General features: G+C 52.3%; 1 protein-coding gene across 2 annotated transcripts; it reads right to left on the bottom strand.

Moving 5' to 3' along the window:
- Positions 1 to 19: 19 nt before the first annotated feature.
- Positions 20 to 26,000, bottom strand: FAM163B (family with sequence similarity 163 member B). Of its 2 annotated transcripts, XM_051808247.1 has the most exons (5): positions 25,922 to 26,000; positions 24,499 to 24,649; positions 23,421 to 23,512; positions 2,587 to 2,702; positions 20 to 2,447 (listed from the first exon to the last, which is right to left on the bottom strand). In XM_051808247.1, the coding sequence occupies exons 4-5, from the start codon at positions 2,677 to 2,679 to the stop codon at positions 2,046 to 2,048; spliced, it is 495 nt and encodes a 164-aa protein (XP_051664207.1). In that variant the 5' UTR covers positions 2,680 to 2,702; positions 23,421 to 23,512; positions 24,499 to 24,649; positions 25,922 to 26,000; the 3' UTR covers positions 20 to 2,045. The 2 variants fall into 2 exon arrangements, with proteins under 2 accessions (XP_051664207.1, XP_051664206.1); XM_051808246.1 differs by lacking the exons at positions 24,499 to 24,649; positions 25,922 to 26,000 and having other exon boundaries at positions 23,421 to 23,700.

Below are 26,000 nucleotides of genomic sequence, written 5' to 3'. Positions count from 1 at the left end.
CAAAAAAAAAAAAAAAAGCCTCAAAACCCATGTCAAAGTAGTTTATTTTTTTTTAAATTTTATTTTATTTCTTTTTTTACTTTCCCCCCCTCCCCGAGATCCTCAAAGTCCTGTACAACAGATCACCAGGTGAAGGTTAGTGAAAGCCAACCGTCTGCTTAGTTTCCAAGCTACAAGGGAAAGAAATAAGGGAAAAAAAAGGAAGGAAGGCTGGGAGGAGAAGTACGGTCACGAGAAACGGGGAGAGAAAGGGCTCAAGGCGTGGAAACAAACCCCGGTGAGAACTGTACATGGGAGCATGGCCCGAGTGGCTGCATCCCTCTGGAGCAGAGGCATCATGCTCCTGGGATGCAGCACCTCAGGGACCGAGCCCAGAATATTAAACACGTACGAAACCAACCCCAGCCCCCTCCCCCCCAAAACCCAAACAGAACCCCCCGAGAAAGTCGAAGATACTCATTTGCAAAGACTGACTTGTACTTCAAAATATTTCCTGTGGAATTAAAAGCCCTCGTGGTTAAAAGTAAAGTACCCAGCTGGGCTGCAGCACAGTGTCTGTGAGCCGATGGGGCTGGAGCCACGGCTGCTTCTTCCTGTAACATCTTGAAAAAGGAAAGCTGACCCAGAGCACAGCACTGGGGCCACTGGAGTCTCTGTGCAGCCAGTCCATCCTCTGCCAGCCACCCCCAGGTCCAGCGTGATGCTTTTAACCTGAATAATGTATAATCCAGGAGAAACAGGGTGCTTTTTGTCACACAAACTGGGAGTATGGCGAGGTTGGAGGGGAGGAATGGAGACAGCCAGGAGAGACTGGAGCGTGAGTCCCCCTCTAGACGTTGCTGCAACGTGCAATTCCTCTCCTAAAGCACTGAAATACTAAAAGGGTTCCTTTACAGCATGCTTGGTGCAGAGGGACACTCTCAGTGACCAGCTCTGTGCCTGCTGCTCTCCCAGCACTGCCCTGACCAGATCCAGCGTGGCTGGAGGAGCGGGGACAGAGCTGGTGACACAGCCAGGCTGCCCGGCCGTGGGAAAGGGCTCAATGAAAAATGCTAAAGAGGAGGTTTTACCTAAATCTAAAGTGTTTTGACACATCTCTGGATGGGTGAAAAGCATCATGGATTTTTAAAAAATTAAAAAAGACAAATAAATGCATCTAAATATGTGCATGTTTGGGGTGGGCACATACGTGATGACACAGAGCCTCAGTTAGAAGTTGTTTATGGCATTACTCAGAGAAGGGATGGATTATTCAGAGAAGTATTCCTCAATCCAAAAGTGTGCTGTGTGTTATTCCCATAGCCAGGCAACACAATGGGTTTGCACCCTCCATCAGGGAACTGTGAGGTCACTCCAGGATCTCCAGGGGCAGGGATAGGCTGTGCATGCACCCGCCATCCCAGCCCTGAGGGGACTGTGCCTGTCAAGAATTAATGACTGATTTGAGGAGCGAGGTGGCCTGGGAATAGTGCAGGGCTGTGCACACACACGCATGCACACTCCCATGGCTGCAGTACAGAGCGCTGCAGGAAGGGGTGGCAGAAGGGTGGGCAATAGCAGCTCTGCTTTGCTTGAGAACCTTTGAGGGTGTGTGTGTGTGCACATGTGTGTGCACATCAGGGCCACCACGTCACGGCAGCAGCTGGCTGCTGACTCGCAGCACGAGCCATTCTGCAGCCAACCCTGTGCCCCACTATTTGCTCACCGTCCCTCGGCGTTCCAGGTGAGGAGGGCTGGGTACTCCGTAGAAAAGGATGCTCCAAGTATCAAAATCCTCTTTACAAAAGAAAAACAAAAAACGCAACGCAGCACTAGAAAACCTCACGTCCCAGCTGCAACCATCCTCCCCCACGCTCCCCTTTCGGGTGCGCTTCGCTACCCCTTCACGCTGCCGTTCAGCCCTGGTAGAAATACATTCACTTCTTTTCCTTTTTTTTTCTTTTTCAGAACTCTTCCACGAACTTCACCGAGTTCTCCCCGCCGTTCAGAGCCCCGGCAGGTGTGAGGAGGCGCGATGGGACGCCGGCCCCTCACACGCCGGCCCCTCACACGTCGGTGCTGATGCTGCGGCTGCGGGAGAAGGCCTCGCGCATGGCCGAGAGCCGGTTGGGGTTGAGAGCCTGCAGGTTGGACACGCTCACCGGCAGAGCCAGATCCTCCTGGCTCACCGTCTTGTAGCTCACCCGGTCGCCCCCGTTGTGCAGCTCCTCGGGGGGCTCCTGAAGGAAGAAGGTGGGGGGCTCGTAGGGGGGCTCGTAGGGGCCGCAGCCGGGGCAGCTGGACCGGGTCGGGGTCGGCTTCTTGGTGAAGGGGGACGAGGTGTAGAGGGACGGGCCGTTGGTCAGCACTACGTTGCGGTTGCAGTGGAGCGGCGGGATGTGGGAGTGCACGGCGAAGTCGGGCTCCTCCTCGTCCTCCTCGGATTCATCCTTCTTGCAGCAGTAATACTGAAACGGGATGGCTCAGCTGGCACCCCAAGCCCCCCGCCCTGTCCCTGAGGGGCTGTTCTGTGCATGCCAGCCCTGAGGACCAGTGGACTCCCCTCTCTGCTGCGGCACCCTTTAGGGTCGCGTCCCCCAGCCTTACCTGGAGCCTACAGTAGCAGAGGACGGCGATGATACATAGCAAAATGACAGTCGCTAATATTCCACCTGTGATGACCACGGTCCCGGCTGTCATCCGCCCTCTTCTCCATTAACAGCCTGCAAAAGCGAGTGCACAGGGTGACAGGGTGAGGCTGCTGATGGGCTGGGCTGTAGAGCCCCAAACCCTGCTCTCACCCTCATCTGCAGGGGGACAGAAACCAGGAGTTGGGAGGTGACAGGCAGGATAAGGCCAGAGCCTGGCACTGGGCACCTGTGCAAGTCATCAGGGAGTCCCCTTCTCCCCTAAATGCCACCTTGCATTTAGAATCCTCATGAAGTGGGTGAGAGTTTGAGTGAGAAGCAGCTCTGGGGTCACATGGGGCTCTTCTGCACACAGGAGGGGGGACCCAAGAGAAGTAAAACCTTCTGACCCAGGCTCATGGCATCCTCCTGGCTCCTGCCTGGCGGCAGAGAGCTTTGGTGATGGGAGAAGGAGCTTTGCAATAAGGATTTCTGAGCTGTACACATTTTTCTCTGAGCCTATAATCCATTTCCCCCATGAAAACAATGTGATATTTTAATTTGGAATGACTGGAGCTGCTAAGTGAGCCCTTAATGACTGCAGGGACAGGCATGCTCCCCTCCCTGAGCAGCAAGCTTAGGAACAGGATGTGTCTGAGGCACCAAGCTCCTCCACTTCATGAAGCCAGTGTTGGGGAGCTGTTGGGGGCACCCCAGGATGATGTTTTTGACAACCCTGGGTGAGCTGTTCACTCACAAATGCTGTGGCTGGGACACAGTGCACTGACCATCATAGAGGTGCTGTGGTTCAGCTTGGTCCTGTGCATGCACTTTGGGGTACCACCAGCACCCTTCTCTGCCTGGAATGCCCCTTAGAGGAATCTGGGAGGAATCTGCTGACGCAGCACTGGTAGCAGTGGAAGATCCCTGCTGCTGGCACTGTTGGATTCACTTAGAGGGTGGACGTTGTTCATCACGTGCAGCACGAGCCCCACAACGCCAACATGGTCTTGCTCTGAGCATCCCTTCCCTGAGAGCTCATGGGAGGGTTTGAATTCCTCTCCATCCCATGCAGGATAAGACACAGCTCTTTGCCACAGGAAGGATGCTGGGGAGACGTGTACCTGCCTGCTCACACCTGCCAGGGGCTCTGGAGACAGCGGCACTAACACTGGCACGGCTAAAGCCCTTTAGTGCTGCAAGTGTTGGGCTGGGAACAGGAGAAGAGACATAAATTAAGAGAGAAATCAAACCCTGACCACCTACTCTTCAAGTGCTTTAGCAAAGCTGGCCTCCAGTTCATGCTATCAGGTTAAACCAAAAAACCAGCCACCCCAGCCCCAAATTACTTCAACACCCGAGGAAAAGCAACTGTATCTGTCAGGGATTTAACCTGCTTCCAAAGAAAATAAATCCCTGCCATATTTTCAGGCGCTTAATGTCCTGCTAAAGTTGGGTGAGTGCTGAATGGATAAAGCAGTGTCACGTTTTATGTTGCTGCCGAGGAGGAGGGAAGGGAGGAGGGAGGAGGGAAGGGAATTTATACCAATGGCTGAACGGCTTCTCACACCGAGCGGCCACAGGGCAAGTGCCGGGCCAAATCCTGCCCTCATTCCTTGGGCAAAATGCTCTGAGGAGGCTCAGGAGGAGCAACACAGCCATGGGAAAGGTCTGGAAACAGTACATTAGTGATTTAGAAACTCTGGTTCCTTGGGATGCAGCGGGTACTGGCTAGAAATGCCCATCTCTGGGTCCTTTGCTGCTCCCATTTGCAATCCCCCTGCTGTCCTGGAGCCAAAGGCAGGGTGTGTGGGGTTGGCACAGGACCTGGCTCTGGGGTGCAGACTCAGCCCTGCAGCCTCTCAGGGACTGGCATTGCACCCATCAGAGGGGATCATCATCTCCTTGCCAGCCCACTATGGGAGGTGGCAGGCAGGGCTCTGCCAGGGAGTGCTCCACGGCTTTTCCACCCATTAATTAAACGCCGGGGGCACAAGTGAGGGTTACACAGAGCCAATTTTCATGGCTCTTGCCCAGCCGTGCCCAGCCAGACGTGGCATCACAGCCACTGCTCCCTCCAGAGCAAGACCATTTGCATTTCACCCTTTTTTTCCTCCCAAGACATACTTCTCTGATTAAAGCTGCGTACCTGGAAGCATTAAGCCCTCCAGCATGTAAAGGGGGAGGAAAGCAGAGCATGCAGAGGCCCATAAGCTGAACAATTCCTGTCTAGACCTTCCTTTTACATTTGTTCCTAATTTCACGCTCCACAGGCTCTCAGATTCATATATTTAGCAATAAATATCCTGGTAAAAGGAAGTGCTTTGCAGCTCTGCTGTGGTCTTGGAGGAGGTATGCAGGAGCCCTGGTACTGGGAACGCAGGCATGAGAGATGCAGTCCCAGAAGACACTCACTTGGCTCCTTCCTTGCCCCTCAGTAACATTAGGAGCCCTCCAGATACCGAGGATGCCTGAAGCCCCCCCTGTCCCCCACCCCATCCGAATCCAACCCCCAGCACATCCTCCATCACTGCCAGACAGCGGCTTCAGGAGCATTTCAACTCCACACAGGCTATTTGCTGCCAGCCCAGGAGCCTTTTGCTGTAGGAACACGGTCCCCAGTGTTGTGGGGTGACAGGGGATGGTGGCCCTTGGGGTTACTGGGAGCCACTGTGCTCGTGTGGGCACACAAGGCTTGGAAGCAAGACTTCCCCCTTCCCTGGCTTTACCTTCCCAGAGTGCAAAGAACAGGCTGTGCTGCCACAAACCAAAGGCACTGTACGGTTGCTACAGGCTGCTCCTGCATGAGTTGTTTGCTTTTGGTCACAATCCTGTGCCACATGCTTGCTTTTGCCTGCAGGTCCTTCAAGACCCTGCCATGGCTGAGGTCGTGGTTTTGAGGTTGAAATCTTCACTAAGGGCCAGGTCTGCATCAGCTTCTGCTCTCCCCAGGGGCTGGAGGGGGCCAGGGGAGGCTTCTCATGAGCAACAGAGAATGGGACTTGATAATGCAGAGGGGGAAAAGGGGTGGGATGAGAAATCATCCGAAGTCACCCCCCCAGCATCTTGAACACGGCCCCTGGACCACTGAGGATGCCCAGTGCAGGGAGAGGCTGCTCACAGCTGTGCCTGGCTCCTGCAGAGAGCTCTGTGCATCCAGTGCCTCTGGGGAGGGGCTGCGTGGGAGGAAGGCTCTGGAGCAGCTGGGGGGGCTGAGCTCAGCCCATCCGAAGGCTCCAGCTAATACCCGGCTAAACCACGGCTCCGAAATGCTGAGCTCCAGGTCCAGGTGCTGGAGTGCTCCAAGCACGGCTGGATCATGTGGACTGGCCTGACCCTGCCTGCTGAAGCTGTGGGAGGAGACCTGGGGATAGAAAAGGACACAGCTCCAAGGGTTTTTTAAGAGACCCTTAAGCACCCAGTTAAGCCAACTTCTAGGATTTACAGGTATTAACCACAGTCTTTAGGACAGACCTTTAACTGAATGGGGCTTCTACCTATCCCACCCCATCCCATCCCATCCCACCCCATCCCATCCCACCCCTACTCCCATCCCCAAGGCGACACAGTCACTCCCAAGCCTATCTGGAAACACTGCCGTGGCAAGCACTAAAATAAGGGAATGCTGGTCCCACTGAAGTTGTACCTGCACAAGGAGTCTGTGTCTGACCTGCAAAGAGCTGTAGTCCACAACTTGTTGGGCCCTAGTGCTGCCTGCATCCCCCAGCAGATCTGGGACCTGCTTCCTCTGCAGCCAGAAGCACCACAGCCCTCTGTTTAATATGGAATTTGGGAATTGCCCTTATACACCTGACTCCAGGAGCTGGAGATTTAAACAAAATAGCCAAACTGGGTAGGAAATGACAACTGGCAGCACAGACAGCAGTGCTGGCAGGATTGCTCCTGTCTGGTACCCAGCACTGGAGCAGACAGGAGCTTAGATCCCACCATAATAAACACACAGGGATGAACAGACAGCCAGAGACACCCCACACTCGGGGGACACTCAGTCCAAACCTCAGCATGAGACCCCAGTCCTCATCCTCGCTGTTCTGCGTCTCATAAGGGTGGTCCCATGCAGGGGGGTGAGGATCAGCTCTGCCCTGCACTTCCAAACAACCAGGATGGAAAAAGGGGAGAAAAAGGCAAAAAACCCATTCCACCCTTTGCAGGGAGCAGAGGAGGCCAGCGCCGTGTCCTGAAGTAACACCATCCTGCCTCTCTTGGCTCTGCTCAGCACGAGCACATCCCTGGCTCTGCTGTGTGCTTGGACAAGCTGATGTGTGTGGGTGTCCTCCAGCACCCGGGGGGGCCTCTGAGGGGGGGAGCGACCCTGTGTCCTGACACAGCCCCCCAGGCTGACCCTCATCCAAGTGTCATCTGGTGGGGGATCAGCTCGTTGGGTCGCTCCGGGGAGAAGACCCAAGGGAGAGACCTCAAGAGAGGGATGATCAGGTTGGGAAGATTAAGTCCTGTGTGGAAACTGGGAGTAGAGCAGCTGTGCAGGGGGAAGCACAAATCTGACCCTCCGTGGTGGAGGGTCATGAGCTCTGCAGGTCTTGCCCTGGGGTGGGCAATGCAGCCATTTCCCAGCTCATCCACACGCAACAAAACCTGATACCAGCGCTTCTGACCAAGCCCCACTTCAGAAGAAAGGAAAAGAGCTCAGTAAGAGGCCAGGGAAATGTGAGAGCATGTGAATGATGCTGGTTGTCCAAGATATCCTTTCCCCAAGCTGCTGAGCCTCGCTGTTTTCTGCCTCAGAGCTGGGTGCAAGCAGCATTTGGGACCCAGAACCTTAGCCCAGAGTAACAAGAAATCCCCCTGTAATAAACTGTCCAGGGCAGGGCAGGACTGAATCCGAGCACTTGATGACGTAAAGTTTAAGGTGAGCCTGGCAACTCCTGTTGCCCCCATCAGTGCCATGTAAGTGTCACAGCTCTGCCCGTGGACAAACCCTGGAGAACATCAGCGTGAAGGAAAGTCACTTCCAGCGGCCCTGGGAAGTGGGAAAGCAGCAAATAAACCAGGAGCCAAACCGGTTTGGTGGCAAATATGGCCTCACTTCTGCATTTCCCCCAGTTCCTGTAATCCTACCCAGTCAATGAATAAGAGCTGGGCTCTGGGAATGGCCGGGCAATGTGCCAGCAGAGGACTTCGCACTGACGGAGCCAGCGGACAGGGCAGCTGCCAGAAACACAGGCAGAGAACGTGGCTTTCCATATGAAAAACACTTTAAGCAGAAGGCCTGCATCACTCCTGTTTGCTTCCTCTCTCCTCCTGACGGCAGGCAGCATTCCTGGCCTGGGGGTTGATGCTCCGTGCAGGCAGCAGGGATTTAAACAGCCAGGCTTGGCTGCGGGTGGGCTGGGGAAGGGCACGTGGGGGCTTGGTGACTGCAGACCCATCGCTTCGACAGGACCACCTGAGTACTCCTCAACACAAGGACAAGGTGGGACACCTCGTCATTCCATGTTTCCCCATCTCAGCACAAGTGCTTTCCCCATGGGAACCCCCCTATCTCCAGGCACTCCACACTCCAAGGACTTCTGAATATTTTATGAGCAGAGGGCACTTCACTCCCTGCTGTGCCCTGTTTGGAGAGCACTGCTCACAAATTCCCAGGCTCATCCACAGCAGACAGGTCCTCCTGGGTGCTGGAGATGGATCAGAGGTCCCAGTAGCCCATATTCCCACCTGCACCCACCAGGACCATGCTCATCCCATCTGTGCTTGGACACCAGCCCTTTGCAGAGCAGCTCCTGCACTCAGGAGAGGCTTTCCCTACCCTGAAAACGGGGGGTTGCACCACTGTTGATGGTCTCTGGAATAAGGTGATTTTTCTAAGTTTGTGGCATGTGGGAGAGGGCTCCACCAGCTGGGAGATGCCTGTAGGGCTGCTGTGGGCTTTTAAACAACAAACCAGAACAGGGAACAAAACATTTCCTACCCATCTGAAATGCCATGTCCCTTTCTGGTGGCCTTAAGAGCCCTTCCCTGGTTTGAAGCCAACTACAGAGGTCACTGGTACTGGTACAGAGGTAACTCACAGCTCAGCCCACAGTGACCCCTGTGACTGTCCCCTATATCACCCCTCAGCCCTCCTGCCGGTGGGACAGACCCCAATACTTCAGCTCCCACTGATGTCCAGGCCAGAAACAACATATTTCAAAGGCAACCTATACCCAGTGCCTGATCAATTATTTATCAGACAGGACAATGCTGGAGTAGTGTTGAGCTCTGCAGAACGGGATCCCGGACCCAGGGATCCCAGTACAGCTTGGGTAGAGCTGGGACAGCAGCGTGGGCAGGATGTGCTGGGGATCAGGGCTCACAGAGAGCCTGGGAATGGATGAGGACAGAAGGACAACACCACAGCTGTGGAAAGGTTTTAGTGCCCTGGCAGTGAGACTAAGGCTGGAGGTACATCAGGCTCACACAGATGGGTATAGGGATGATATGGAGATATATCTCCCATATTTGCATCAATCATAACCCATAATATACTCCTCCAGGAGACTGGAGCAGCCATGGACTGTTCCTCCCCTCTCTGTCCATTCTCATCTCAGCCCTTTATATTCAGAAAACCTCCCTCAGTGCTCCCAGAGTAGTGCTGAGATAAGAAACAGGTCACAGTGAACTGCTCCTTCTGTCTGCTCTCATTATAATTCAATATAACCACATATAAAAATGGTGTAATACATAATGAAATCCCAGAATTCTACAATTCAAAATGTTTTGTTAAATATTACATGGCAGCCCAACAACTCCTTGTTGTACAAGCTTTTTCCAAAGACACACTGTATATGCATCCCTGCAGGTGTCCCTGCTAGTGATGGTGCTGACATACAACCATGGAACATTTTGGGTCAAAGGGACCTTTAAAGGTCATCTAGTGTGACCCTCACTGCCTGCCAGAACAGCCAGGCTGTATTCCTGTGTAAGAACAGCTTGTTAACAATGAAACCCAGCAGAGGATGCTCAGGCTACTTGGGAGATACATCACACAGCAACAACCACTCCGAATTTGGGCATTCCCAAAGCTTAAAAAAAGCAGCAGCTCATGGAACAATCAGGGATCCTCTCCCACCAATTACCATTGCCAGTTTTTAAAGCAGGGATTAGCTCTCAGTCTGAATTTCCAGCACACTTAAGCAGGCTTCCTTCGAGCAGCATCGATCCAGGGGATCCCTGCCCCGGCAGCGCGCGTGAGGGAACGTGTGCTCTGCAGTAATGAGGCAATAATGGCACTTAGTACAACCAAATCACGCCTCAGGAAAAATAATATTTGCACAGCTCATCAAGGTGGCATTAAGGCTTACTAAGCACAATGCCAGGCAGGAATTTAAATGACTGCAGATGCTAAATGGAGAGCAGCGGTGCCACCGGGGAGGGATGGAAGGAATGCTGAATCACCTGGATGTGTGTTGCCCTTGGGAATGTCCCCTTCCAGTGCCACTGTGGCCATGCTGAAGGCACTGCTATCTTCATTCCAAAGGGACTAGGGAATGTGACTGTGGACACTTCAGCATGGCCAAGAATAAAGCAGGGTGTGTTCACCCTGCTCTGCCCCTCTGACCCTCAGTGAAACTTTGCAGCCACATCCTAAAAGCATCAGCAGGGATTTTGGAGGCATCAAGAGGGATGCTGGTGACTGAGTGCTGACCAGCAGTGCATCCCTGCACACCAGCCCTGTGCTGGCACCAGTCCAGGGGAGGTAAACCCAAAAAACAGGCCCAAGGGAGGAACTGGTACAGAAGTGATGGACTTGCGTCCAGGTCTGACCCTGCACATGGTGAGCTGCCACAGTGGGAGCTCACAAGCAGCCAGTCTCTGTCAGGATTTGAGAGCTGCTATCAAACCACACCAGAGAGTTTTATCCTCCCCAGTGCCACCTTTCCTTGCCCAAACAATCATACTCTGCTTAAATACCAGGAATTATTTCCATAAATCAGCTGGAAAGCAGACCATAATCCCAAACACACACACGCAGTCTAAACTATTAAAAAAAAAAAAGAAAAAGAAAAAAGAAAGAAAGATGTGCTGTCTTTCCACCCTGAACCGTTTAATCGCCTCTTGAGTTATGGTTTAGTCATCCTGAGATATTAACATTAGAGAGAGCAGGTTTTGGAATTAGCAGCTTGGGATAAGCTACTGCAATCACCACTGAGCCGGGAAGAAATCAGAAAGTGGGGAGCACCCCAGGGTCTTCTCCCAGCAGGGCAGTTTTGCATCCTGGAAATGTCCCCATGCAACCTGAAAAGCTTGAGTTAGCATACTGAGAACTAATAATAAATCTTACTCCTGATCAGTATTTTTTGCTGCCCAGTTCACAGAACAGGCAGTGCTCCCTCTCCATCACCATCCCACAGGAGAGCTGATTGCAGCCCCCAGCAAGGCACAGTCAGAAAGATCAAAAGGTCTGGTCAGAAAGTGCTGCAGAAATTATGCAATTATGGAAAAAAAAAGAGGAATTTGTCTTTCTGAAAGAGTGACTTTCCAGAATTGGTCCACTCACCTGGATTTTGAAAGCTCTTCAGGTTGAAAACCTGGTGGTGTCAGATTGAAGCAGATGTTGTTGCCCCAAGAGATTCGTAGGAGCTGGTTCCTTACACCAATAGCTCCCAGCAGCCTTCCTGCTGTCCCATCTCCCAGCAAATGTCTCGAGAACAGGGTTTCATGGCTCAGATGGGATTGCTGGGGCATGAAGATGGGAAGAGATTCTCACAGAGTCACCTGCTGAGCTCTTTGACCATTTACAGCCCTGGCTGGGAGTTGGAGCTGCCTCCTGGTCCCAGGGGCACCGGCACTGCAGCTGGGATGGGTTCAGCACCTTCATCCTCAACTTGTCCTGGGAACAAGGCTTTTACAGCCCAGAGGCACTGCACAGAGGGATAACAAGGTCCTGGTACCCCCTGATGGCCACACAGAGCAGCAGAAGCAGCAACTCTCACTGTGACTCCCCCAGCTTTAGCTCCCGGGATCTGTGGCTCTGGCCATGCAGCGGTGTCTGCACGGAGAATCATTTTTATGGGAAGGCATGGACTGAGTCATCTCTGCTGCCATTCAGCCCTGTGCTAATAGAAACACTACATGCTTCAGAGCTTGTGTTTGCACTTTTTAGCCTCTGCCTCGGGCAGGCACAAAGCCACCCAGACCTCTGCAGCCAGCCCCAGCTGCACGTTCAGCCTCCGTGCACATCTGAGCTAAAGCCCTGGTTCATCCCAGGACCTCTGGCTCTCCAGCTCTGGCAGTACCATGCCTGAGAGAGAAAGTGTTGCTATGCCAATACCCATTTTACAGACGTGGGAACTGAGTCCTGGGCTGGTTAAGGCTCTGCTTTTGAAGCCAGATTGCTTGAAATCTGTCAAATATCAGCCCACTTCCAGACTAAGTGGTTTCCCCTAGGCCAGGCACTGGATGAGCAGTGAGCTGAGAGCAGCTCCATGCTCCTACCACCCCCTGCACTGGTAGTTGGGAAGGATTAGTCCCCACACCTGACCTGGTGGCCCCGTGATGTCCTGAGAGGCGGATGAGCCATCGATCCTGAGCCGCAGATGAGCCATCGATCAGGGTGGGGGAGGAAGGGCACGTACAGTGTACATTTCCATTAAGCAGTAAATCCAACAGCTTTGCATTTCCAAGAGGTATGAACACAGCTCCGTGGGACAGGAAGATCCTCAGCAGATTAAAGTCTTTGTGAGCTGCACACCCTGCCCTCCTTTGCTCAGCATTCACGGATCCAGGCTGATGTGGAGGCAGCAGGAAGCTCCTTGGTGCTCATTAAATGCAGCAGCCTGAGAGCTGCAGGGACACCCTCCATCCAGCCATCATCACATGCAAGAGGGGGACCAGCACCCCTATGTCCTTGCACACCCCCACGCCCCCCCAGCTGTGGGTGGGTGGCTGATGGCTCGTGACACTCATGCTGTCCCCCCCCCCCAGCATCTCTGAGCTGCCCTGGGTTCTGGCTTTCCATGCAACCCACTTATTCCTCATCAATCCTCTTCCTCTGCCCTTGGGAATCAGACTCCCTGCAGTGTGACCTGGCTCTGTGCTTCCAGCTGCTGCTGCAGCGTGACACCGGGGGACTCCCCGGGTGCTGCAGGCACCAAGCAGCCCTGCCTGGGATCTCCAAAGAGATATACGTTGCTGCCTTAGGAAAAAAAAAATCAGAAAAAAGGGTAGGGAGTTTCCATAGCTACAGCTTTACATCGCTCTGGCAGAGGCTCCGCTTCAACCCGTGTAATGAGACACAAGCAGAGTGTTTTTCCCACTCCTGCCCAGCAAGGCAGCACGGTGCATGAATAAAGAAGAGAAGAGGAGAGAGGGAGCTCGGGGATTTTGGAAATAACACATAAATGTTAAGGACTGGCATGTGAGGTGGTCACTGGCACAAACTCCCTGCCCTGCCTGTCTTGGGGCATGAGCTGCACTTGCAGATGGGGAGGGAAGGAGCCCCACAGCCCCCCCTCCTCAGCACAGTGAGTGGCACACACACCTTCATGCTGCTTGACCTGGTTGGGGCTAAAAACTGCTTCATTTAAATTCCTGTCTGCGTGGTGCTCCCAGGGCTGGACTTCAGGGAGACAGGGAGGTGGTGCAGGCAGTGAATCTGCAGAGATTTAGAGCTGCTGCCAACGCAGAGCCACTGCCCAGAGCACCTGGGGATGTGAGGCTTGCCTGGCTCCAGGTCCACACTCAGGGCTGGTGGCAGCACCACAGCTCGTGGGGAACAACACGTGCAATTGCAAACTGCTCTGATCACAGGATCACAGCATGGTTTGGGTTGAAAGGGACCTTAAAGAACATCTCATTCCACCCCCCTGCCATGGGCAGGGACACCTTCCACTAGACCAGGTCGCTCCAAGCCCCGTCCCACCTCTCATTGAACACTTCCAGGGATCATGGGCTTCCTCATTGTTTGCAACCTGGAGTTTTTCTGCAGGCAGTAAAATCTCCTTATGTTATCTTTTTTAATAAGGATTTATCATTGCTGCATCAGGGGAATTAAAAGAGACCGTCTGAGAGGGTAATTTCCATATTCTGGCAACTCACCATGAAGCAGTTCCAGTAAATTTTCCTTTTTTTCCTCACCTTAATTTTGGTACAGCTTTTCCTGGGAGATGAGAGAGGGAAAAATTTAACTTGGAGGGAAAAAAATACACCCCACAACAACAAAATCACAAGCGAAAAAGCCGAAAAGATAAAAGAACTTGCACGGCTCAGCTGAAAACCCTCATTAGGTGAATAAAGAAACTGAGAAAAACCTTCACACAAATTGCTCTGCTCAAACCAATGTAGGCATCAGATGTTTGAAATATCGACTGTTCTCAGGGACAGCATCTTTCAGAAATCAAAACACACTTGATGGATCTTTTTGCCCATCGTCAGTGCTGGGCTGACACCTCCCCTGCCTTTGAAATGACTCCTTGATGCTGGAGAGGCCCTTGAGAGCGAGGTGGCGGCTCATGCTCCACATCTGCCACCTCCTTGCCACCCCCAGCAGCCAAAGCGACGCTGCCACCGGCACCAAAACATGGAAAACTGAGGTAGACGAGGATGGGAGGCTGGGAGCTCCCACCTGCCCTCCCCAGCTTCTCATCGGTGCTGGCAGCTCCCCAGGCAGGCTGCAGCTTCTCCCTTCCTTGCTCAAATGGTGCCTGAGTGGCAGCACCTCAGAGGACCAGAAAATGCCAAGTATCTTCTGTTTGAAAGCCAAGCCTCAGACCAGTGCTCTGAATCACCCCCTGAGCCTCGGTGAAGACAGGGCAAGGCACCCACAGCAGCCCTGGGGAGAGTCAGATCTTGTAAACCCGAGAGACGAGCACACAGAAATGCCTCCATCCATCCTGCAAAGCAGGAGACTCACACTCCTGAGCGCTGCTCCACTCCACCTCCAAATCCCAGCTGGATTTCAGCTTCCTTCCCTGGCATGGTGAGCTCACTTCACTTGTACATGCTTGTTAGAGCTCACTGGGAACTAGGAACATTCTGGTATTAAGTAACAGAGATAATGTGGTGAACTGGGAGCCCACAGGCAAATCAACAAAAATGTTCACTGAACCCACTCTGATTTTCTGAGCTCTCCAGGCATCACTCTACCCCGTGGAGCCCTTCATTAACATCTCACCTCAATGGTAAACCAGGCAAACCTGAAGTTTGAGCCTTACAAAACCCAGACCTGTAAATGTGAGCACCTTCCCTGCCCAGTGCCTGGGAGTGCCGAGGGCCTCTCAAAAAGCGTGATGGAGCTGTGCCCGCAGGAGATTCCCCCTGGAAGGTTCAACAGATGACAGGTCTCCTCTGGGAATTAAGAATACATTCACTGCTGTCCAGAACCATGGGCCTGTTTAAAAAAACACCCTCCAACCTGGCTACCACTGCTCCTGGCCTTGACAGTGGAGACAGTGGGAGCCCAAGGGAGCCCAGGAATTTCTGCTGTGATCACAGGATGCCTCAGTCCTGCTTCTGGATGGTTTAATTAGGATTATCATGAAAATGCACAGGATTGTGATATTCAGGTTACGAGGCAATGTTAACAGCCGTATCAAACAAAGCCCTTCTCGTTACTGGTTCTGGCAAATGTTCTCATCTGTATTAATTTTTGGAAATCTTCCCTTTTTGAGCAAAAATACAGCAGCAGCGTGCCAGTGTTACACATCTCTGAGGCTGAGCAACCCTAATCCTCTGCAGTCAACAGTTCTGCCATAGCCCAGAAATATTCACGCTTTATATTTACTACCAATTAAGTCAGACAGTGTTTTAAAGACCAACCCTTTGTCTGCCAATCTGAACATTCAACAATATGTAACATTTACAAAGGTATGAAGAAAACAAGTAAGATCTGTGCTTGGTTTCTCGGAAACCGGTATCACACTCTTGTAACCTGTGTTGTTTTATTTAAAAATACAACATAAACAAAAATGTGATGCCAGAAACACATGGGAAAATAGGTGCAACTAAGAAAACCCCACTTTCTGTGGGCTGAATCTTCTCCCACGAGCTGCTGTGAGAATCAGGAATAACTCCTGAGAAAACAGTAAAGCTGAACTGTTGCAAATCACAAAAAAAAAATTATGGAACTGTCTAATATTAACTGTGCTTGTCTTTATCTCGGGGGCTATGCCTGCCCATGGGTGTCCCATCCAGTGCTGGCCACAGAGGATCAGAGAATCATAGAATCACAGAACGGTTTGGGTTGAAAGGGACCTTAAAGCCCATCTTATTCCACACCCTGCCATGGGCAGGAACACCTTCCACTAGTCCAGGTTGCTCCAAGCCCCATCCAACCTGGCCTTGAACACTTACAGGACGGGGCAGCCACAGCTTCTCTGGGCAACCTGGACAACACCAGGTCTCCCCTGCAAAGAGAAGTGCCCTGAAAGCTCCTGTCTGAGCCAGAGCAAGCTCAGTGATGTCAGCACCCAGTGCTGCAGACCTGAGCTGCCCTTGGAATTACAGAATGGTTTGGGTGGGAAGGGACCTTTAAAGGTCATCTAGTCCAACCCGCAGCCATGAGCACATACCCTGCTCCAAATACACCTTCAACTCTGTCACAATCAGTAAGAAAATGGCCTTGGTGACAGCTGGATCAGAGATTTCACCTGGAGAAACTCCTTTAAAGAAGAGCTGCAGCCACAGGCAGTGGCAGAACCACACAGCTTCGTGCCTGTCGCTGTTTGCACAAGGAAAAGAGTCACAAAGCAAACCCACAGGACAGCCATAAGTCTGAATTATTACCTCAGCACCTCCTTTGGGTAATATAACAATAAACCCACAAAATTTGCCTAACAACAAACGCAAATCAACACTTGTTATCCTTCCTCTCCCAACTCTGTTCCCACTCTCACTGCAGGACTTTTTTTCCCCATATTCTACTGCTAATCTTTCCAGGGCTTAGCTACCCAGCAGGAGACACCAACCAGACCAAGACACCTCCTTTCCCTTCCACATGAGAGCCTTATAAATTGCATCTGTGTAAATCCCTGCTTGCACTGGCTTGCAGAGACGGGGAGAAGTCCCCAGCAGTGAGGCCACGCATTTCCTCGGCCACCCTCCTGCAGCCAGGACACCTCATTGCTTGCTCAAAGTTGAGCCTCCAAATTCTGGATTTTCTCCCCAGGAAAGAGTTTACTTGGATTGCCACAAAATGCATCCTGTTTTGCTGTGTAACTCATGTATATTTTGTTAAGTGAAGAGTGGCAACGTGCACGCTGCTGTTCTGTGGGTGCCAGGGTGGGAAACCAGGAGGCAGAAGGAGCATCGCTGCCTGCAGGGATGGTGCAGGCAGACACTGTCAGGGAGAGTCTCCCTGCACTGCACAACCTGTCACCTGGCTAGGAAGGCAGGTGACAGCTAAAGGAGAGAGTTAATGGCTTGCCAAAACTCAGGCAGGAGGGCCCGTGACAGATCTTACACCAAACCCACACTGAGAGCAAAGGGAATCCAGATGTAAAGTGCACGGCAGAGCCCAAGCAACACCCTCTGCTCAAATCGGGAAGCAAATGTGGGTTTCAGACGAGGAGCTCTGAACTGGGATTGCACTGTCCCTGCTGGTCACCTCGGAAAATACTGTATTATTTCCCAGGGAAAAAAAAACAACCCAGACATCCCAGAGGAACCACGTTGGAATACTGGGAACAAAAATGAGCAAAGCTATTTGCAGGTAAGTTATTTTTCTCACAGGAAACAGTGCCTGTAAGTGATGTTTTAGCAGAGCTGTGATTCTCTGTAGCACAGCTGCTTTGGGGACTCGTCTGGTGCTTCCCTGTGAAATCCCTCTCGCTCCGGGCACGCTCCCGCAGCGTCACAGCAAATTCCAGCCTCAGTGGAGTCTGTGTATCATCTTCTACAACAAAGTCCACGGCATCTCTTTGCTCTGATCAGTGCCAGTTTAAGAGTCTTTGAATCTTGAGGCATTTTGATCTGCTGCAGCTGAAGTGACCCGAGCTCGGGAGAGGTCTGGGGAGACGACGAAGCCATCACAAGGCTGTGGTGGTCCCCAGAGGGTTTCAAAGCAGCCACATCACCCAGAAATCTTGGTATTTATCTTTCCCTGGCAGCCACTTTTCTGGCATTTATATGGATGTATTTTCCCCTTTAATCCCAAATTCTCCATGAGTAAAGAGAGGACCTGGCTTTGCCTGATGCCTGGTACCTCTGTGGGCACAAGAGGCCACTCTTATCCATTATGGTCCAGCCTAGATTTTCAGGCAGCCAAGGAACAAGAGACCACCTGCACAGGAAAAAATGAAACCAGAGAGGACTTTTCCTCCCAGTTTGCTACGAGTCCCCTCCAGCAGAAGGGAAGGAAATCCCAGCTGTGTGGTGTGCCCACTGCTTACAGCTCCCCCTATATAAAGAGCTTATGAGCTTCTGCGGCTCAGACCCTTTGATGAACTTGTACCCAGAGCAAAGCCACAGCGTGGCCTCAAAGCCAGACCTGAAGCTGGTGGTGTGGAGGGCTCCATCCCCCCGCCGAGCAAGATCATCCCCTTTATCCCCTGCCCAAGGGAAGCCAACCAGTGCAGCCTTGGAAGAGCCTAAGCTGGACTTTAGTATCAATTTAAAGGAAAAAAAAAAAGACAGGTTTTTTCCCCAAAGCCCATTTTCCAGGCTGGCAGCTTCCAACGGTTGTCTCACCATGGAAGTTTTCTGTGAATGGTATCTCAGAAAGGAAGGAAGAAGAGGATGGGGCTGTGGAGGAGGAGGGCAGGGCTGGAGCACAAGTGGGTGAACAGAAGGGAAAAAGCAGGGATGGAGTGGCAGGCTGGGTGTGTGGGATCTGAACAGCTCCAAATGGCTCTGAACAGCTCTCCACCAGCACCGACTCTCTCTGCAGCACTGACACAACCTCACGGCAGCACTGGATGAGGCAGAGAAGGGCTGGAGCCCTGGGATGGGATGGTCCCGCTGCAGGCAGAGTGCTCCAGTCAGCTCCACTCGCTCACTCCCACTGCCCTCTCAGAGAAACACATAAGCAAACAAAGATATGTGAGACCACGACGTGATTTCCTCCCCATCAGGGCTCTCAAAGGGGCATGAAATTATCAGTGAGCATTAGTCCTGCCTGCCCCAGGGCTGAGGTAAGCGGTCAGCAGTGTATTCTGCCAGGAGCACCTGCAGGTGTGTGAGTGACAGCAGAGCCACATCTCTTCCCTTCTGCCACGTGAGCAGCATCCTTGTCACCTGGGTGAGGGAAGGGGAGGATGGCTGGCACTTGCCTTCTGCCAGGAATTCACTTGCCCTCCTTTTTCTTTTCTTAATGAGCAGGCTATTAACCAAACAGGGACGTGATGAATAAATACGTGGGCTGCAGAGTGGCTCCTGCTGCGGCCTCACTGAGCCCTCTGAGCACTGGCAGCCCTCGCCAGCCCCCCTCTCCCTGCACAGCCTCCCACCCTCGTCTCAGGTGCTCAGAGGCGGTTGCTTTATCCATTGCTAATGACATTTATTTTCTTCTCAGAGCCTCGGGGAGGGCTCTTTCTCTCGCCCTCCCTGCTGATGTGAATCCTGTTGCCCTATTATGCTGATCTGAGACTTTTTTTTTATTGCTGAGCCGCTGGTGATCTCCCCTGCATCTCCCATCTCTGCCCCCCAGCCTGCTATTCCCACAGCCAGGCATGTATTTCCTGGGCTTGATCCAGCCAGCACTGAAGTAAGGAGAAAACCTCTCCCAATTTTCAGGTTGGATCAGGTCCCTGACCTGGAGAGGACAGGCTAAGACTTTCTTTTGGGTTTCTGGTAACTTTCCTCTAAAATGTCCTTCAGAAAAAGGCAATTATCACCATGCCATTAAAGCTTTCCCCATTGCACGGCCAGATAACTCGCTGGGAGCCTTTTGAAATAACCTTTAAACAATAGATCCTGTCTTGTTTACTGCATGTTTCTGAACTCAACAGTAATGCATCCAGATGTCACCCCTGTCTACTGTAGGCCTAACTATTTCTGGAAACACACCAAAGGCAAATTGCTTGGATAATGTCAGATATTGCTGCAAAAAGAATATGACAAGTTTCCATCTCTTTGATAAAGGCTGTGGAGCAGAGAGATGTTTCCCAGGGCAGCAGAGCTGTGTGCACCTTCGACTCAGCTCCACGCAGGAGCCGCATCCCTCCCTCCATGGGCAGATTCCAGAGGCACACACTTTCCAGCTCGGGAAAAAATCAGTGTAGCTGTCAAGCAAAACTCACAACATCCATGCTGGGTGGTGTGTGACCGCAGGTGGCTTTTGTCCTGGAGGTGGGAGACGGGAGAGAAGCACTGGAGAAGGTGAGACTGGGCTGAGCTGCCCTCGCGGTGTCTCAGCCCGTCTTGTGCCATTATTGTGAGGGAGTTCAAACGTCAGCTCTGACCCATCACAGGTGCTCGCTCAACAAGCAAGAGAAAACTGCCTGAAGTGAGAGGGTAACAAAGCTCCCCAGCCCTCGGCTCATCTCTTGTCTCCACTCCATGCCCTGCCAAAGGGAGCGCCCGTGCACGCTGATGGAAGTGCTGGCACCCAGCAGTGTCCCAGGCTGCAGCTCACAGTGCTGCCCCTGGCTCCAGTGAGAAATCTGTGCTCTTGGACACGTAGGATGGGACAAAATCATCATCATTGTGATTTTGGCCTAAATCAAGTCCTGCCCCCTCAGTGCTGCCTCTGACACAGGCACCTTGAGAACCACATCCCCAGAGGAGCCTCGTCCTCCTGCTGGTGCACTGAACTGCTATTAATGGGTCATGGCTGCTATTAGCCTTTCCAGGGAGAAATAGGTCCAAGGATATTTCAAAATGTTATTATGACCTTTAATTTTGTTCCCCAACCTTTCCAGCTGCCCTCTGCCCAGGGCTGTTCTCACAGGGCTCGTGGGTTCCCAAGGTCCCAGCCTCGCCTGGGCTGGCCTTGGCTGTGATCTGAATGTGGCTGAAAGGTCTGAAGAGGGTCAGAGTCCATTACCCAAACCTATTTGTCATCCCACTGCCAACCTTCAGTGCTGGGGTATAAGCTGTTTTCTCAGGCAAAGGGTGAACCAATCCCACCACAATAAATCAGATCACAAGGAGAGAAGGAGATGACACATAATGACATGGGAGAAAGTGTAAATTAGATGGGGAATGAGCTGCAAGTTCAACCCAAACACCTGCCCTTCAATGTCTAAAGTTGCATCACAAGCTGTGGCTGCGGGAGCCCTGCCAGCACACAGCACCTCTTCCCTGGCCTGTCCTTATCCACATCCATACCCATGACAACACAACAGACCAGGTGAGAAGGTACCAAGTTATCCCCATTTCTTACACCAACACTAATGCAACTGGGCACTGCACAGCCAGATGAAAAGGTCTGAGTTAGGCAAATCCCTCACAGCTTGGTCAGCTGCAAAACCCCTCAGTGTCCCACATGCTGGGCTCTGAGGACATATCCTGACATGCCCAAAGGTCAGTGGCACAGACTTTCTCAGCCTGTGAGGACGCAGTGAAGCTCTCTGGGCTGCACATAAATGTCCCAGGGAATTAAGCACATTTATCTCTTTGCATCTGGCACCCAGCGAAACATTTCAAGATCCTAAGGGGGTGTTCAGGTGTGGTTGTAGGGTCAGCGAGTGCTCTTCAGCTTCAGACACGGGAAACCTTTGGAAAGACTTGGGTTATTTAATCCACAGGCAGCGAGCGGGTCCTCTGCCCCTGGGCCACTTCCGAACACGTTCTCCTCAGATTGCAAAGCCCGTGAGATCAAACCTTCAGGTTTGACTCTTGTGTCACCTCCATGAGGGTTTAGGGACTGCTGCAGGTGCAGTGGAAAAGGATCAGGAGGAGATGTGACAGCTAGACAGAGCTACCAGGCTTTGATGGGAAACAAAGAGAAACACAGCAAAGATACAGCCAGTAACCACGGCGCGGGTGATGTTCTGCAACTCTCCACGCTCAGGTAGGCACAGGTATTCCAGAACTGCCTGTATTTGTAATCTGTGCTCACTGACAATAAAACAGAAAGGAACAAATGACGTTCCCTTCCTCTTCCTTTCCCCTCACATCCCCACATCCTTTCTAAACGAGAACCAATGTACTGAGGGGTGATAAATCAACATCAATCACTTTGCGGGGGATTTTGTTGAAGTTCTTTATCTCCACTGAGCACCAGCACTGTTCCTGAAGAGGTCCTGTCATGGTTCTGCAAAGAAATCCTGACACGCGGAGGAAGGAGGTTACACTTCTAATTACAGTTGCATGGTCTTTAAGGTGTTTAAAATCTCTTTTCACCCACTGACAGCCCTAGTGCGTCTTTCTGCTCCTTTCAGACAAGATGAAAACCATCCACAGAGGCTGCAAACAACCTTCAGTTCTTCACACGCCACTGCAACAGGCCAAGAGCCTAAACACAGGTGTGGGATAGTTCAGGCACTCACTTCATGCACAATTTATGTAAACTACTTTCCCTTACAGCATTATAATTTAGATGCTTACTTAGTAAAGATGAGATACGATGACTAAAAAACCCATCACACTGGGTACTTTCGCTCAAAGAAGTCACCCAGGAGCACCATCTGCACTCTAAAAATTGGGATAACCCACCAGGTTGCCTAAAATGACAGACATCCGTCATCACAGACTCAAGTACACGATTTTCCCACCCAGGTTTTATGCTGATTTCGCTGCTCATTTCAGGCTAGAAGACAATCTGTTGAACCTCAAAGTGCCGTCTTCTCTTACCTTTAATTTATTCTGTCAGAAAACTGTCTACCTTAATGAGTATGAGCACACCCCCACTACCTTCCAAGTTTGGTGATCTGTTATGTCAAATATAAATAATCCTGTCTGAAACCGGTCGATATGGGGAAATGAAAAGCCATCTTCCCTTGGGGGATTTCTCTCTCCCTCCCACAGCCCCCCCAAGCCCTCAGGCTACCTTTAATGTACCGAGCAATATCCATGTGCCTCTGAGAGCACAGACCTAGATGGCTGCTCTATTCATGAAACAGTGACAAAAACAACCCACAGGTAATTGTGCCATCACCTTTCTCACAGGCAGTTCTGGATCCCTCTCCATCATCACCACTGCTTTGTTGAGTGTGAGTTAGTGGGCTGGTTTGCTGCCTAACCTGAGACTGGGGTGGTCTCTATGAACTCATTGGGATGGAGCAGAGGATTCTGATGTCCTTCAGAGCCAGGACACGAGATAGGAACAAACCCTTGTCCTAGACACATGGCCCCAGGTGAGATACCCAGACAGGTTATTTAGAGAGCCCAGTTTCAGTCCCATGCTGAGCGTGCAAAGGAGGATGAAATGGAAGAGAAGGACACGATCTGCACACCCAGGAAAGGCATGGGACGGGGGCAGCTTTCCCACTCTATCCCTGAAAGATGCTTTCACGACCTCCTTCACAGGCATGGTTCTGAAACTGAAGATGCTGTAGGACCAGGGAAAACCAAGCCTGAGCACCTCAGCATTTTTCATGTTGGTTTAAGGTGGCAGGACTTGCCCAGTCCCCCCTGAGACAGGCTATAGGGGAGCAGATGCTGTGCAGTTCTCCATGTCCTACTCGCTCTATCTCTCCCCTCCAAACCCCTTCCCAGCCCCACTCCTGGCAGCCGGGGCTATCCTCTGCCTGCTGCCCTCCTTGAAGGTATCCCCCCGGGATGCGGGTTTCGCTGCCGGTTCCCTCGGAACAGCGATCCCAGGCAGTTCAGGATGCACCGGGAAGCGGGCGGCGGGGGCGGGAGCGAAGTAAACAGGGGGAAAAACACCGCGAAAGACCCCAGCGCTGGGAACGACGGGGAGAAGGGGCTCGGCAGAGCCGGGGGGGGGGGGGAAGGTTGTCCTGCCATGCTTACCTTCAAACGGGGGAATGGGGCTGGATCGCTCAGGTGAGGACCGCGTCTCCCGAAGTCTCCCGCTCGCAGAGCATCAACGCCAAAATAAAGGACTTTAAAAAAAAAAAAAAAAACAACAAACCACAAAAAATTCAAAAAATAAAAACAAAAGGGAGAAAGCGGTCTGGGGAGCAGTGCGCGGAGCAGGCAGCCGGCAGCAAGCAGCAGCAGCAGCAGCAGCAGCAGCAGCAGCCACCCTCTCGGCACATGGCCGGGCCGGCGGCGGCGGCTCTGCGGGGGACGCTCCCGCCTCCCCGCCCCGCGCCCCAGCGCCGCCGGGGCCGCCAATGACGGCGGCGGGAGCGGAGCGGGGCCGAGCGGGGCCGAGCCGAGCGGGGCCGGGCCGGGCCGGGCCGAGCTGCGCCCCCCCGAGCCCCCCGCCGGGGCCGCACGGGCAGCGCCGCGTGTGCCGCCCCCCCGCACCGCAACCCCCCTGCGCCCGCACCCTGGGGTGCGGAGAAAGGGAGAAGGCGGACAACGGGTCCTGACACACACATTCCCCCCCCACACACACCGGGATGCGGGTCCGTGCTGGACACCCGGGGGGACAGCCCCTAGGACATGGGTCACTCCCGCCAGAGCTGGGGCATCCCCATATCGGCACGGGTCATCCCTCTGCGGAGCCGGACCACCACTCAGTCCCCGGGAGTCGGGCCACACCATCCTGCAGCCGGATCTCCTCCTGACAGAGCCCCGTCACCCACGACAGAGGCGGGGGATATTGGTTTGGCCAAAGGAGCCTTCATCCCCAATGCTGGGGCAGGAAAAGAATCTCCTTCCTCATCCCCAGTGCAGGAAAAGAATCCCCCTCCCCATCCCTGGTGTGGGGATAAAGAGGAGAAAGCCAAAGCAAACCCTGCAGCATCCCCTGTTTAGCCCCAAAAGGGTCCCAGGGCATTTTACAGGTGCCATGACTTTGTTCCCTGCTCCGGTTTATCAGGAGTTGTGCTGGGGTTTTGGCTGTTTGGTTTCATTAATAGACACCCCTGGAGAGGGACTGTCTCTCCTCTTCCCAAATCCATGCCCATTCCAGCACAACCTCAGCTTAGAGTCCTCATCCGCAGCTTTCTCCAAAGACGCCGATGCCGCGCGGGGCGTGTTCAGCAGCGGTGATTCACAAGGCTTCTTAAGTGCAGGAGCGGTGATTCACAAGACTTCCTTAGTCTTGGGGTTGTGATGACCTCCCACATCTGAAAAAAAACAGAGTTTGGGACAAAACCTGAATCCGAGTCGGCATTACCCCTCCAGCAGATGGGCAGCCTGCAGAGGCACCACCACAGCCATAACCAAGCCGGTGTGACGAGGGAGCACAAAGTGCCCCAGCTCCCACAACGTGTTCTGCAGCCGCTGGTCCCCAGACTCCCAGCAGAGCTCTCCTGGGCACGAAGGATGCTCAGTATGTCTCGGAAGGCCCTGCCAGCCCTGCCTCGTTGCCCGCCCTGTCAGCAGTCTCAGCTGGCATCACCCGTGTTGTCTGCAAGCTGCCAAACTCCTTGGGCACACAGACCCTTCTGCAGGCCATCGCCTCCCCCAGCCTCCTGGAAATGATGCTGGGAAGACAAGCACATCCAGCCTGGATTCCCTCTGTCCAACAGGACGTATGCCTTGTGCTCCACAGTGTTCGTGTCCCTGGCCTGACTTCCTTTGGCATTCCCAAGCTTATTCCCAAGAACTAACTTAATTTTTTCCTTCGGCAGTTTCAGCCTATCGATACTTGTTCTGTCCCTCTTGACTGATGAGAATAATCAGTGCTTTTATAGCACATCTGCTCTTTTTAAGATGGTATCACTTACAGCACTCCTTTAATCCACGGAGAGGGAAACAGTCGCATTTAATTAATTGCTCAACAAATAAACTAATTACCGCCAGCAATTTCAGCACACTTTGCACGCAGTTCAAACGCCTGTGCAGAGATCTGAGAGGCAAACCACTCACTCTGATGACAGGAAATCAAAGTGAGGGGGCAAAATTCAGTTTATCTTTAGAGAATCTACTTAAGGCTATTATTGTTTAATTAATTTATATTGTATCACTTAGTACTGAACTGTCTATGTTGTGGTTGCTGTTCAGTTTTTCTTCAAGGTTGCCTGAACCACGTGCAAAAGATATTTAAAAGCTGTGCCAGGAACAAAAAAAAAAAAACCCCTACCAATTTTAGCTTTTTATTACTTGTACTGGTCAAATGCCATTGTCTGGCAATTTATCATTGCATCCTTGCTCAGAAATATGAATGATGGAGGTTCTTTGCTTGGGCCATTCATTTTGGTTTCTATGCCTGGACTCCTGTACGACAATAAAGATCCTCCTTGCTTCCCAGGGAGATGTCAAAGCAATTCTCACTGAGCTGAGCCCAGGATAGAATCAAGGAAAAACAATGTTATAACAAGGACTTAGCAAATGCTTGGGCTGCCTTGTGTGAGTACCGAGCTTGTTTTCTGGGCTCTAAGATGAGGTTTGCTTACCTTAAGAGCAATTCTGTGAAGATCAGTTACCTATGAAGGAGAAAAAGGCTTTTATAATATATTTCCATATTGCAGTGGT

Source organism: Manacus candei, unplaced genomic scaffold (genome assembly GCF_025592945.1).
Source record: "Manacus candei isolate 608988 ecotype Guabito, Panama unplaced genomic scaffold, ASM2559294v1 h1tg000071l, whole genome shotgun sequence".
In the NCBI taxonomy this organism is placed as follows: Eukaryota; Metazoa; Chordata; class Aves; order Passeriformes; family Pipridae; genus Manacus; species Manacus candei.
Note: the sequence above shows the minus strand (reverse complement) of the source record. Positions and strands in the feature narration are given on the sequence as shown.